The sequence below is a fragment of the Styela clava genome, chromosome 3 (genome assembly GCF_964204865.1).
Source record: "Styela clava chromosome 3, kaStyClav1.hap1.2, whole genome shotgun sequence".
Taxonomy (NCBI): domain Eukaryota; kingdom Metazoa; phylum Chordata; class Ascidiacea; order Stolidobranchia; family Styelidae; genus Styela; species Styela clava.
The window spans coordinates 23,933,489-23,947,914 of NC_135252.1; the positions used below are offsets into that span (position 1 = coordinate 23,933,489).

General features: G+C 37.8%; 1 protein-coding gene across 1 annotated transcript; it reads left to right on the forward strand.

Annotated features, from left to right (window-relative positions):
• On the forward strand, positions 1-13,919 carry LOC120342747 (uncharacterized). The gene is made up of 18 exons (XM_078110784.1): positions 1-81; positions 669-728; positions 1,243-1,278; positions 1,822-1,857; positions 2,501-2,536; positions 2,854-2,877; positions 3,544-3,588; positions 4,697-4,744; positions 5,147-5,194; positions 6,052-6,096; positions 6,400-6,447; positions 7,487-7,531; positions 8,518-8,592; positions 9,144-9,226; positions 9,934-10,147; positions 11,116-11,173; positions 11,813-11,902; positions 13,312-13,919. The coding sequence occupies exons 1-18, from the start codon at positions 1-3 to the stop codon at positions 13,350-13,352; spliced, it is 1,113 nt and encodes a 370-aa protein (XP_077966910.1). The 3' UTR covers positions 13,353-13,919.
• The last annotated feature ends 507 nt before the right edge of the window (positions 13,920-14,426 follow it).

A 14,426-nucleotide genomic window follows, 5' to 3' on the forward strand; every position in this document is an offset into this window, starting at 1 on the left:
ATGAAATTACAATTAGTTATATTTTTCTCACTTGCCCTACTGGCTGCAACGTTGGCAGAGGACAAGACAAAGGAGAAGGCGGTGAGTGTTCTTGTGCACGAAATGTGCACATGTATTGTTTTGTATGGTCCCGCGGTACCCTGAACCTGAACCCTGACCGGGTACACATATTGTGTTCAGGTTGTGCGCCATCTTGGTACACATACTTCGGGAGGTCCTTGTTTTGTATGGATCTAGGAAATCTCGCCGCAGGAAATTTCGCTGCACACGAAAAATCGCCGCAAGGACAATTTGCTGTAAAACAAGTATTTGTGATAAAAACAGTTGTTTTTTTAAAGGACCTTTTTATTTAAAAAAGATTCGTTAATAAGGAGCATACTCTAACCCTATAAACTCAACTGTTTTTAATCACAAATACTTGTTTTGCAGCAAAATGGGGCGAACGGGCAGAAGTTTGTTGCCTAGTTTGAGTATTTAAATAATACCATCACAAACATATATATAACTCGACATTTATTCATTCTCATGTATAACCACATCTATGATTTGTTTTGCGTGGCATCATTATTAGGAACTCGCATCGGGGCAGCAGAAAGGTTTGTCATGGCCCATGTTCTTGGGGACATTGTTGATGTCATAATTTGCAAAGCGTCTATTTTTATTCCTAGAAAGAAGCGGTGAAAGAAGTCGCAAAGGAGGCTGTAAAGGGAGAGGCAGAAAAGGAAGCGGTAAGAGTTATAAAACTTACGCAAACCGGTTAAAAACCGGTGACCTATTACAAACCCCATTTGCTGGGCAGTGTAGTCGAAGTCCGGCTTTTTTGCTAAAATTAAAGCTAAAGGGACTCGTAGGAAAAAATAAACTTTTGTTGTCAATACCATAGTATTTAAAGTCAAAGTTTTTATTTTGATCTCCTTGGAGTCCCAATGTTTTTAACCCATATTTAAGAGTAGAGATCCATTTGGATCTGGGTGTCCAACCTATAATACAGGAGGGCCAGATACAAATTAATGGATGAAACCGCAGGCCGCACCTTTATTCAACAAAGGCTTTCCAGTAGTTGCACACACACAAAAAAAAAAAAGATTAAACTATATTAAAAACTCGTTTCACAGGCCGCACAAATTGTTCTTTCGGACCGCATTTGCCCCGCAGGTTGCACACCCCTGGTTTATACAATTCAGAAAATTACGATTCACCAAAATGGAGTCGAATATATCTAATTTGTTTGTTATATTTCAGAAAAAGGAAGTGAAAAAAGCAGCAAAAGATACAGCGGTGAGTCAATTACGATCATGAAATCGGTTATTCAAATTTAGTCTTTGTTTTGCGAGGGTTGGAGATATATTCAGTGAGGGGGTTCTATTTTGTATTGGACTCTCTAACAACATGTCCACTCATTTCAGAAAATGTATGTCACTACGTAAGCTTCATTAACATGGCACGCTCAGTGGTTCTCAAACTTTTTCAATCTAATGTTTCTAATGTTAGACTCTTTCCTTCATAGGTGAGGCTTCTCGATAACCATGACTAGTTTATCGCGTCTTCCTTCACACTGAAATGCATATTTTTTTATTTTTCCTAGTTATTTTTGTCCAATGTGTCATTGGATGTGTACTTGTGTAATGTCGATTTGTGATAAAATAAACTACTGACTGACTAATAATTAATTAATCAGCGCAAGATGCTTTTGAAATATTCCAAATAAGCCATATTTGAAATAATATTACCAATTTATAATTTCAAGACATTTCGCCTTACGTGTTGTATATCAAACTTCTGTATGCAGTAAGGTTTCACCATTTTTTTTTATTTTTTCAGGAAAAAGAAGTGAAAAAAGCAGCCAAGGATACAGCGGTAAGTTGCCAGATTGTCTGTAGTTACAAGTTTTTAATATTTACAGTGTTACAAAAGCAAAGGTGAAAAACAATACCTAAGTTTCATGTCAAAACTAATTTAAATTGCAATCTTAACAAATTCCTTGAGCTATTTTTTTTTAGCCGAAACATCAAAATTTGATTTTAGCTTGCTTGTGATAGCCGCTGGTGGGCCAGATTGAGTTGCCCATCAGGCCGGATTTGGCTCGCGGGCCGCAGTTTGCCCAAGTCAGGTCTTGACCCTACAAAGGCTATTCAAAGAGCAGAATGATCAAGTTGTGAAATTTGCAACCGAAACTACAATTGTCTGTTTGAATTATGACCACAGGAAATATTTCTTCCCCACGCCCACAATTATGAAAAATTGCTTATAAAATGTGCCTGAGGCAGGGATGTACTCCCGTAGTGTGTGTGCCAGGTTATGGTTAGGCCATAATTTCATTTCGATTTCCCTATTTTAGTTCTATTACGAGTTCGGGGCTGTCTGTGTTAGCCAAATGAATATAACCCTGCCCATAGATTTCATTCCATTTAAACAACTTGACGTAGAGTGGGCGAACAAAATTAGTTAGCTCAGGGGATGTAAATTCTAATTCTGATTTATTTTTATTTTCTTGCTGTAGAAAGAAGAGGTAAAGAAGGAAGCGAAAACGGCGGCTGTAAGTTTGAACAATTTTTTCATATTTTCTTAGAAAATCACTCTAAAGTAAGCATTTTAAAGCTGTAAATTTGAAATTGCTGGGAGATTTATTCTTTCGCTGGAAAATTTAGGTCTTTCCTGGAGTAATAAAAACATTGTTTCGATAAAAAAGTAAAATATAGCGAAATTCTGGATGAAATACCAAATAAAAGTCGTTTCTTCTTTTCATACGAATCCCCGATATCGAGACTTGCACCTCCTTTTCGAATTCTGTGAGATTTTCAAAATAGAAGCTCAAAGCGTATAGGAATATTAAATCCTAATTTTACATTTCAGAAAGAAGAAGTGCAAAAGGCGGCGGTGAGTAAACGCATGTAAATGTCCTAACAGTACTGCTTCCCAAAATTCAAAAATTTAAACGACCTAATTTATGTACCTATTTACTAGTTCACCTTTAAATTGTAAACGTTATTATTATGTAATACAAGATTTCTCAAACTGGGGGTCGCGATCCCGCATGTGGGCGCGAACCGAATTATAGGGATCTCAAAGAGCACACCAATTTCCCACAGAGTATTATATATAGTGCTTTTTCAGACTTTTGATTCGAAACACGACTATTGAAACTAGTGCAAAATATTAATCTCGCGATTTCGAGAGAATACATACGACCAGAGAAGGGGCGCGCTTCATAACAATGCTGACTTAACAGGGGTAGCAAAAATTTTTAATACAGAATATTCGAAGTGGTCGCGACCTCGAAAGTGTGGGAAGCCCTGATGTAATATACCTCATTGTGACGTTAGGTGACGCTTATTTCTAGAACGTTTTTGAATTATATACTACATTTATATCAAGTGTTGAGAGTTTCTAAAATGGGTCATGAAATGCACAAAGTTCAAAAACCACTGACTTTACATCCCAAATCGGGAGACAAAGGGGATTTAGAGGTAAAATTTATAGGTCTCAAATCGGGAGACAAAGGTCCAACTTTATATTTATTAATCAATCTTTTCATTATAACAGAAAGACGAAGTAAAGAAAGTCGTTAACGAAGAAAAAGACAAAGCGGTGAGTTTGTTACTGTAGACCTGGGGTGAGCAAGGTTTTTGAACCAGGGGCCAAAAATGTTGCCCACCTAGACTGGCGGGCCATGTGAGTGTGACTTAAAAAGTAACATTTTATGAACAATATTAACAGTGCAACGGTGGAAAACAATATACCGCGTGCCACAACTAAATTTAATGCAATCTCCACAAATTCCTTGAGCAATTTTTACCTAAAACATCAAAATTCTATTTTGATTAGGTTGTGGCAACATCGGGCGGGCCATGTCTTCCATCAAACTCAATCAATCTAAACACTATAAATCGCTTTGCATTGACCGGGAATCGGACCCGGGCCCTCCGCGTGGCAAGCGAGAATTCTACCACTGAGCCACCAATGCTAGACAAAATGCACGATACCATCTCATTCTGGGTATTTAAAAAGAATCCTATGCCTATGAGTAGAACTTAAAAACGCTGTGAGCCGGGTTCGAACCTGCGCGGGAAAATCCAGTATACAGACGAAACATCTACCATTTAACCGCTGAAGCAAAATATTATGTTACACCAGAAGCATTGGACTATTCCTATTTCTTTTAATAGCATTATGACAAACGATGAGTAAACGAGATAGCGACTAGAGACTGCCGACTTATCGATCTTCGCATCACTAATTAATTATTCACTAGCTAATTAAACGGCATAATTAATCCAAAATCAACAGGATCTTGTTCCGAAATATGATGAATGCACATACAAAATTTGGAGCAGATTCAGTCTCGCTTTCGTGAGATATCGCGTAACATACGAAAGTGTCCAACAGACAAACAAACAGACAAAAATACCTATACTTATCGATCAAGATCGCTAAGTAATGAAGCAATTTCACACTAATACCCGCAACCTCGACTAGATTGCTGTAAATATTTCAAGCTTTTTGACGAAACTGGGAAATTTGAAGCAAATTATGGCGTCATAGTTTTTAATTATTTCGCATTTTGTCGCCATGCGACTATGAGGAATAAATAGTTTAAATCTAGCGTTATAATACCGTTTGGGTTATTGGCATTCAGCCATAAAATCAAAGAATTCAGGGACCCCTTGACTCTAAAATCAATCTTTCAATATTACAGAAAGCCGAAGTGAAGGATGCCGTCAAGAAAGAAGTAACAGATAAAGCGGTGAGTCCGTATTTGTTGGACATGAGGCATAGCCCACCACCCCCCCCCCCCCCCTCCCCCCCATCCTCAAATATAAATAAAAGAAAAATAATGTCAATTCTGGGGCATTTCCAGTGAAACATAAATTCTCTCCATTTCGTCTATATTTTTCAGCGATTTACTGAAAACCCGGCGTTTCCTGGCTTGCTATTGAGAACCTTTTTTGCTTGAATATTACAAAAACAAAATTTATTGCCGATCCAACGGGCCTGATCATTCCACTTACAAATTTGCCGGTTTTCATACTTTTGAAGCTTTGTTCAGTGCAAGTCTGCATGATAACACTTTTTTCCTCTTTTACGAGAAGTTTTTGGAAAATTTCAGTGTACGGATTGATAAAATTTTTGTCATTTATATTTTCAGAAAGAAGCAGTCAAGGAAGTCGCAAAAGAAGAAGTGAAAGACAAAGCGGTGAGTTATGCTGTGACTGACTGTATGTAACTTTCGTGGTCTCGATTGTGGTTTGAACCATGGCTCGCTGGCCAATTAGTGCCTGCGTAACGATTTAATATTATGTTTCGCCAAACTTGAGTGAAATAGTTTTCCACCTAATGTTTTTACGTCTTTGCGTTCTAGATTACCGTCAATTGTTACGTCATTATCACAGTTCAAGCACGTGTATTTTCGTAACAATTCAATTATACCGGTCTTTTGATTATACGTACAAGTATTAAGATTACATACAGGTCGCGCCTTGCGGGCGATTTCTTCTCTTGGCCGCGAATATCCTCCTGCTTCTAATTTTAGCCCCCGGTCAATCAACTTTGGAAACCACTAAACTATAAGCAATTTTACCCGTATGCCAAAAACCGTACATAACAATATGCTATCGAGCATGATTCTGGTCGAAAGACATTGAATAGACGGACCTCAAGAAGTATGCGCACCAAGATGTCGCACAACCTGAACATAGTATGTGTGTACCTATTAGGATTTAGGTTGTGCGACATCTTGGTGCGCATCCTTGTGGAGCACCGAATAAACCATGTAACTGTACAACAGCAATATACACGAGCAGAGGCGTATCTAGAATATGGCAGACATCGTTAAAAATTGTCCATCAACGATCGTGGGGGCGCATTTTCAAACTTTATCATGGGCGTCATTTTACGTAGATACGTCACTGTGCACGAGTGTTATGATATGCACTTGAATATTTTCATCCTCAATTACACAGTACCTAATGTTTTCTTCAAACTTAAAATGATAATTATTCGATAAAATTTGTTTTCTTCTAGCAGGAATGACTTTTTCGATTCCTATTTCAGAAAGAAGCCGTGAACGAAGCAAAGGATGAAGTCAAGGATAAAGCAGTAGGTTTTTGAGATTCTTTCATTTTTTTAACTTGTATTTTTACTTGTAATTTTTGTTGTAATTTCCCTGACAGTAAAAACCAACCAGTCTCGCACATATTAATTGATCTGTCATAATATACAGCGTGACACAAAAAAACAGAGAAGAAGTGCTTAGTAGCATGGACATTATTGAAACTGTTATTGAATTTGTTTTGTCTACGGACAGAAATATTTAGGATTAGTTACTTGTTATAATTTATGTGTAAATATTGTATAATATGTTAGTGTAAGAATTTTAATTCGAATTGATTAACTTTACAGAAGGAAGCGGTGAAAGAGGTAGCAAAAGATGAAGTCAAAGATAAGGCGGTGAGTGTTCCCAAAGCAAAATACTATTCAAATTCAAGTGTATTTCGTAACTATCTTCATTCAGAAATAAGGGTTACGTGAGACTAACTAATTATCCTTATTCTATGCCAGGACTTCTCAAACTAGGTCTTTTGCAAATACCGGAAATTCTATCTGATATTTTATCATTTGGTAGAATTATGACATAAATGTTTTTATATGATGTTTCGTCTGACCAGGGTTCGATTTCCTAATAGGCAATGTGATGCGTCAAGCTCATTATCTATTTTTGTCACTTATCTTGTCATTGTTGTAAACTGCTTGTCTGAGGAAGTCTGATTTTGGTCAGACGAAACGTTACGGAAATACATTTGTGTTAGTGTGCAGCAGGACTCTTGAATTAATTAGTGTATGGTCATTACTTATCGATTTTAATCGGTAAGTATATTGATAGGTATTTGTCTGTCTGTCTGTCTGTTTGTTTGTCTGTTAGATGCACGCGATATCTCACGAAAGCGAGATTGTATCTGCTCCAGATTTTGCATGTGCATTCATCTTATCTCGGAACAGAAGCCTATTGATTTTGGATGAATTATGTAGTATAATTAGCGAGGTATTAATTAATTAGTGATGGGACACAAGGTGTCACTATGGAGTAAGAGCGCTGTTTTGGTGGATCCCCTAACTTTCGATCGATAAGTCTTCGGTCTCTGACCGATATTCTCGTCTTTATTGTTACTACATCGTTCTTGCATTGTATGCATATGGATCCAGAAGGACGAAGACGGAGCAAAATACTGTACCCAGTGTCGCAGAAATAGATTTGTGTAGCAAGGCTCTTGAATTATACAGATTTAATATTTCATATTCATTTAGAAAAATTGTGACCAATAATTTATCTGTTATATATTTCCTTACATATCGTTATGTAGCAGTGGCTACTGGTACAAAGCCTCGTTCTAAGCGTTTGGCGCGAACAAAAATCGTAAAAAAATCTGAATTTTATTTCCATGTGAGAAGATAAATTAAACCGATATTCATATAACTCTTTTTATTGTAGAAAGAAGCGGTAAACGAAGCAAAGGATGAAGTCAAGGCTAAAGCGGTGAGTCTTAGCAAGATGCTTTTTGTTAATTTCCCAGACAGTATAGTTTGAAATATATTTCAAGTGGCGCATCTCTCGATACTCTATAACAGTAGTCCTTAAACGATGAGGCGCGCCCCACAAGGGGGATGGGCGCTCGGGCGTAGAAACTTTTTGTGGAAGACGTAGGACTGATTAGAAAAAACATATTGTTAGATTATATCTTGACTATCTCATTTTGGATATTTACATTTCCTATTTGGTCAAAAACAATTGCACTAAAATAAAATTATAAAATTAATATTAATTTTTTTCATTATTTACGTTCCATCCACGTATTTTCAACGTGTTTTTTGAGTAAAAGATACTTTTGTCGTACTATCTGTTATTTGTAGCTTTTTGTTAGCTAGTGTTTTTGAGGGGGCGCGAGACTTGAATAATCATAAAAACTGGGCGCAACTTAGGGTTTAAGAACCACTGTGCTATAACAATATCAGTGAAGCTCATACTTCCTAGACAATCCTTATCCTAGTTTCGTTTTTCAACTTTTAAATAACTTCCTGACAATAAAATTTCCGGTGCTCCCGAAGTATGCGAACCAAGATGGCGGACATCGGAACGTAACATGGGTAACAGGTTAGGGTTAGGCGATAATTTTTTTCCAATTTTCTTTATTTTAGTCCTATTATCAGTTCGAAGACTAGCCAAGAGCCTCTCGTAGTATTTATACCTAAAATTATGGCCTAACCCTAACCTAGTACACATATTACATTCCGATGTCCGCCATCTTGGTTCGCATACTTCGGGAGCCCCAAATTTCCAGATAATTCTGATAATTTAACTTGATAATTAAAGTTTTTCACCAGTCGTACAACTGCCGCGCTTTAAATGGATTTCCTGCAATATCATCATTCCCTGCAACTTTTCTATCAGTATTATTTTGAGTAATACTTGTTAGAATAATAAAAAGTTGAATTTTTTTTTAAATATATGTATTGTATTGGTAGAAAGAGGAAGTAGAAAAAGCCGCTACAGAAGCCAAAGGCGAGAAGAAAGAGGATACGAAGGAGGATGAAAAGGCGGTAAGTTTCACGGCTGATAAGAGGGCGATCCCGAAGTATGTGAACCAAGATGGCGGACACCGGAACGTAGTATGTGTACCAGTTTAAAGTTGGGCCGCCATAATTTTATTCCAATTTTTCTTATTTTAGTTCTATTACGAGTTCGAAGACTAGCCAAATGACTCCCGTAGTAGTTCATCTAAAATTATGTCCTAACCCTAACCTGGTACACATACTACGTTCCGTTGTCCGCCATCTTGGTTCACATACTTCGGGATTACTGATAAGAAAAGTGTGTCCTTAATTACTTTTACTATTTTACCTGAGTAAAGTAATTTTTTTAACGACTTACGTGTATTTGCTGCTTGTCATTGTCAAATTTTAATAATGGCTTTATTGCTCATTTGGACAGTTACAAAATCCCATAATCCGCATGGAATGGTAACCGGATGAGAGGCCGTGGTTCGTCATATGGATAAGCCGTCCTATCGGCTTTCTTCTCCCCGGGATAAATATATAACTCTTATCTGTCTGAGCGAAAAATTTATTATTGTGAATTATTAATTATTCAGGAAAAGAAGGATAAAAAAGATAAGAAAAAGAAGGGAGGGAAGCCATGGATAAAGCTTGCTCGCAAATACTACAAAGAAAATAGGTGAGTTAACGGTTGTGAGTTCGAATAATTCACTCAGGGTTGCCAGCCTATCGTTGACCTGGATCGACCAAAATCTTCGTAACACCTTTCGGTTGACTGATCGATAATAAAGCCACACACAAAAATAAACGAGTACAAAAAATCAAATTTCAAAATTGAAAGGACATTCTGATGTCACTGTTGAAGTTGTGAATAAAATATATTTCACTTCAGGGTATATCGTTTTTTTTTATATGCCGCATTCTCTTTTGAAATGCAGAACAATCCCTATGTGAACACCATGCAGTTGAAGATAATTTTTAGTATATCATCAAATTTGCCAAAAACTATACGCGATCGATCACTCACACCGTGGTGATAGACGTGTTGGCCACCCCTTGTACCATAGTATAACTAAAAGCACCTTGGGGCTCCCGAAGTATGCGAACCAAGATGGCGGACATCGGAATGTAATATGTGTATAGGTTAGGGTTAGGCCATAATTTTAGGTATAAATACTACGGGAGGCTCTTGGCTAGTCTTCGAACTGATAATAGGACTAAAATAAGGAAAATTGGAAAAACTTTTCGCCTAACCCTAACCTGTTACCCATGTTACGTTCCGATGTCCGCCAGCTTGGTTCGCATACTTCGGGAGCACCAGCACCTTATAACAAGTCGGCTGGCGAGAGACTGCAGTTAAAATACAATATCTTTCTACATTTTTAGAGAATCGAAAGACCAATCAGCAGTTGATTTCTTCAAAGGACTTCTTGCTAAAAAAGACGAGACAAAAAAATCAGCCACAAAAGCCGTAGAAAAAGCAAAAGAATCGGAGAAAAACGCCAAAGAAGCCCACGAGAGCGCCAAGAAAGTTGCAGCAGAAAAAGGGGGAGAGAAGGCAAAGGAAGCGGTTGAAAAAGCAGAAAAAGCAGCTGATACGGTAAGGATCATCTCAGAAATTAATAACCGCACAATATGTTGTATTTTGTCGTTCAACGTAATTTTAAATGACCGTTGAATATGAGGGTGTTGAAAAGGTACTCTCGTAGTATGTGTACTAGGTTAGGGTTAGGTCTTAATTTTATTCCGATATTATAGTTCAATTACGCGTTCGGAGAGTGTTGTGTTAGCCAAGTGATTATACCCCCTGTCCATAGGTTTCAGTCCCTTTACACAACTTGATGTAATTTTATTGCGATTTTCTATATTATAATTCTATTACGAGTTCGTGGACCATCTGTGTCAGCCAAGTGAATATACCCTCTGCCCAGAGATTTAGTTCCTTCACACAACTTGATGTGATTTTATTCAATATTGGTACACATACTTCTGGAGCGCCGTCGTAGATAGCAACCCGTGTTCTTGTGTTATCTTTTTTTTCACAATTCTCTTGTTTAATTCGCCATTTTGTTATCTCATTTTTCTCTTCTATTTTAATGAACTTATTATTGTAATTTTCTCACTTTTTCCCCTCTTTAAAACCTCAAAACCTGAACATAGTATGTGTAACAGGTTAGGGTTCAGGTTGTGCGTCATCTTGGTGCACATATTTCCGCAGCGCCGGATTTCGTAAGGATCCATTCAACAATTTATAACATATTTTGTTTTGTCACGATATCTCACGATAGCGAGATTGACTCTGCTCCAGATTTTGCATGTGCATTCATCTAATGTCGTACCAGAAGCCTATTGATTTTGAATGAATTATGTCGTATAATTAGCGAGTCATTTATTAATTAGAGATGGGACACAAGGTGTCACTATGGAGTAAGAGCGCTGTTTTGGAGGATCCCTTGATTTTCGATCGATAGGTCTTCGGTCTCTGACCTATATTCTCGTTTATTCTTTTCTTGCATTTTATGAACTTAGCAAGTGAGTTCAGAGTTTTATTATTTTTGTTCTAAACAGGCTCACAAAGCGACCGAAGAAGCGAAGGAAACTAAAAAAAAGGCAGATAAGACTGAAGGTAAGCATAGGACAGGGATCGGCAACCCAGTGCCCGCGGGCCGGCCCGCGGAGTAATATAATCCAGCCCGCGACGCTTCACTGAATTATAGTAACAAAGCAGCCGTTCTGACGATTTTATTCTTTAGACGAAATTATATTATAACCTAACCTAGTATATAATTTACAATTACTCGTTTAATGAGCCTATAATTTAATTATAATTAGACAAATTGCAACAAAACGCAGAAAAGTTGATGCTAAATGCAAAGGGTTCAATGCCACTGAAAATATTTAAATGGAATTGTTTTGAGATGCAATGAGAAAATAAATCAATATTCTATTTCAGAGATGTATCACTGCTTGATTTTTGTTATAAAAAGTCTTATCCCTTCGGCTTACAACTTTCTAAAAATATGTGCGGCCCGCCAATGACTTGCAACTATTAATTTTGACCCGCGAGCGACAAAAGGTTGCCGAACCCTGGCGTAGGAGAGCTATAAGCTATCAATAAGGTCTTAAGCATTTGGGGCGTTTGTCCCATAATTCCAATTTCCGACGTCTGACCTTTCAGTGCTGTCGTATTTTTAACCACTTTGACATTTCACCGTCGTATATTCAATAATGACACACTTGTATTTATTTATACCGCCATTTACAGCGCCGAAGAAGGGAGATGATATGAAATCGAAGATGTCTGAAATGGCGAATAAACTTGTGAAACTCATTGAAGGACTGAATCTCTCTTCGGGTGAGTTTCATGCCCTAGTTGTCCTTAGATAATTATTAGAGCATCCAATACATCAGGATAGGAATGGACATCGTTGGTTGAATGGCAGTTTCCGTGGCGTGCTATTAGTAGGGCTGGGCATTTCAAATCGAATATTCGAATCGAATAGTAAATTATTCGAATCGGTTCAAAGCTAAATTTCGAATCGCCGCCATCTCGTTTTTTTCTTTCCGCCAATGATCTAGGGCCTAGGCGAATTCCTCATTTTTTGTTCATTGAAGTCATATTTTGTCAACGAAATTCTAACATATGATAATTTTCTGTAGTGAGTTATTGATAAAACTTGTTTGTTATTCTGTGTGAACGCTCAGTAATCTGTCTGAGGGATGTATTCTATGTCCTAATTCATTTGTTAAGAGGACCGATTACTATAAAAAAAAGTCGCTTACAATTATATATTTCCAAGTATTCGAGATTAGATTCGATTCGAAAAAATTATTTGATTCGATTCTGAAATCACAAGGTATTCGAAAATGCCCGGCCTTAGCTATTAGGCTTCCAGCTAGACCAGTGCTCTTCAACTTTTTTGTTATTGTGGAACCCCTGATAGGATTTTTCGATTTTTATGGAACCCCAATTAACAAAATTAAAATAGAACACGAAATACTCGTAACACGAAATATATATTTGTAATTTGAATATTTCTACTTCAACAACGAAAGAGAAAGAAGGCAACAAGCGTGAAATTTAATGACTAGGTTGTTCTTGCATTTCCTTTGCAATCTTTTTGAATTCTCATACTCATGTCTACACTCTTTATACAACTTCACAACGACACATCAACATGCTGAAGAAAGAAATGAATCCCACTAAAAAAAAAACGCGGAACCCCTAAGGAACCATATAAACTGACGGAACCCCACTGCATGTATTAAGGAACCCTAGGGCAGGGCCGCAGGGCTACTTAACTGGCGGACCGCGGTCCGAATCCGGACCTTCCGAGTATTGGATTTAGACCGCACCTAATTATTTATTTTGGATCATTAGCCCCACTTTTTGACTTTCCTATCATAAAATGACTTTCATAGTTTTGAATATATAGGAAAAGAAATATAACACCATAATAAACATAATTAGTCGGTCGAGGAAATGCTCGTTTAAGGATGCCGAAATATCAGTTCTGGAAAGACCGGACCCAAAATAATTTTGAAGTTTTGTTTGCGGACCTTCGATAAAAATAGTTGAGTAGCCCTGCCCTAGGGTTCCGCGGAATCCCTGTTGAAGAGCACTGATGTAGACAGTATGTTGGGAATAGGGATATTATCCGAATCGCCATTTGAAAGACCTCCTCCGCAGCGGGCTGTTGAGCCGCTCTCTTGCAGGTTAAGAATAGAGGTGGAATGTCAAAGTCCAATATTTTATATTTGCAGATGCGGAATTGGACGAGATTCTTGCAGAATACGAGGCGTGAGAGAAGAGGAATCCTTTGATTGCACACAAAAGCGATTTTTAATTCTATAGTCTAGTGCCAAATATTAAGTTTTAACCAAGAATATCATTTAAATTTCATATTTAATATGTCTATTTATTCTAGACTTCGAAAAATTTGCTAAACAGGGAAATATTTCAGCAATGAAGTAATATTTGGTCGAAAAATATATTATTTAAAAATGTTTCGGGCACATTAATTTATTTCCGTAGACCCGTGTATGACAGTCTTTATTTGTTTCAGCGCTTGTTTTAGGTATCTTCGTTGAATGTTTAAGCGCATCTCTCTGACAGTGAAGTCACATTTCATTTTTGTGTGGACCCACTGCATGTATGTGACCGTCCGTATTTGTCGTTATGACTAGTAGGGCTTTAGATGAGTGCAGTCAAGTACACTTTGGGGTAAATTTTTAAATGAAAGTAATCGTATTGTCCTAAAATATTTGATTTTGTAGTGGTCCCATTGTCTGTATGTTATGGTGGGTATGTTGTTACTGGTATTATTAATAGGGCTTATAAACGGTGTCGTCGTACTTACCATAGAATAACTGGATGGGCCTCTGGATTCTGTCCTCAGATTAGTGTGTATACAGCAGTGGCGGCGCGTCAATAGGGCCGACCGGGGCAATGCCCCGGTTGTTTTTTCGGTATAATAAAAAATATTCGAAATACCTCAATATCGGTTGCACAGACTGTCTACACTAGCCATATTCTCCCGACATGGTTCATTTTTCGCTCGCAAAGCCTTCGCCGAACGTCGACGGGGCGACGCCGATTTTGCCCCGGTTGCTCATTGTATATCGTATTCTCCCTTTTATCTTCCACTCGCCGCGTTTGTCTCGTTTGTTTTCTGTTTCTTTTACTAAATCATCGGGGCCGATCGGGGCTAGCCCCGAAATTATGACGACACAATGCCGATTGGTTGTTACCGATGGAATGGTTTTTATACTCATAAAATGATGGGAGAACTTACAGCGCTCATCCTGTCCCCGTAGATGGGGGTGACTTGGTCCCGCAGTAGCTTGCCCCGGTTGTCAAAATGACCACGCGCCGCCAC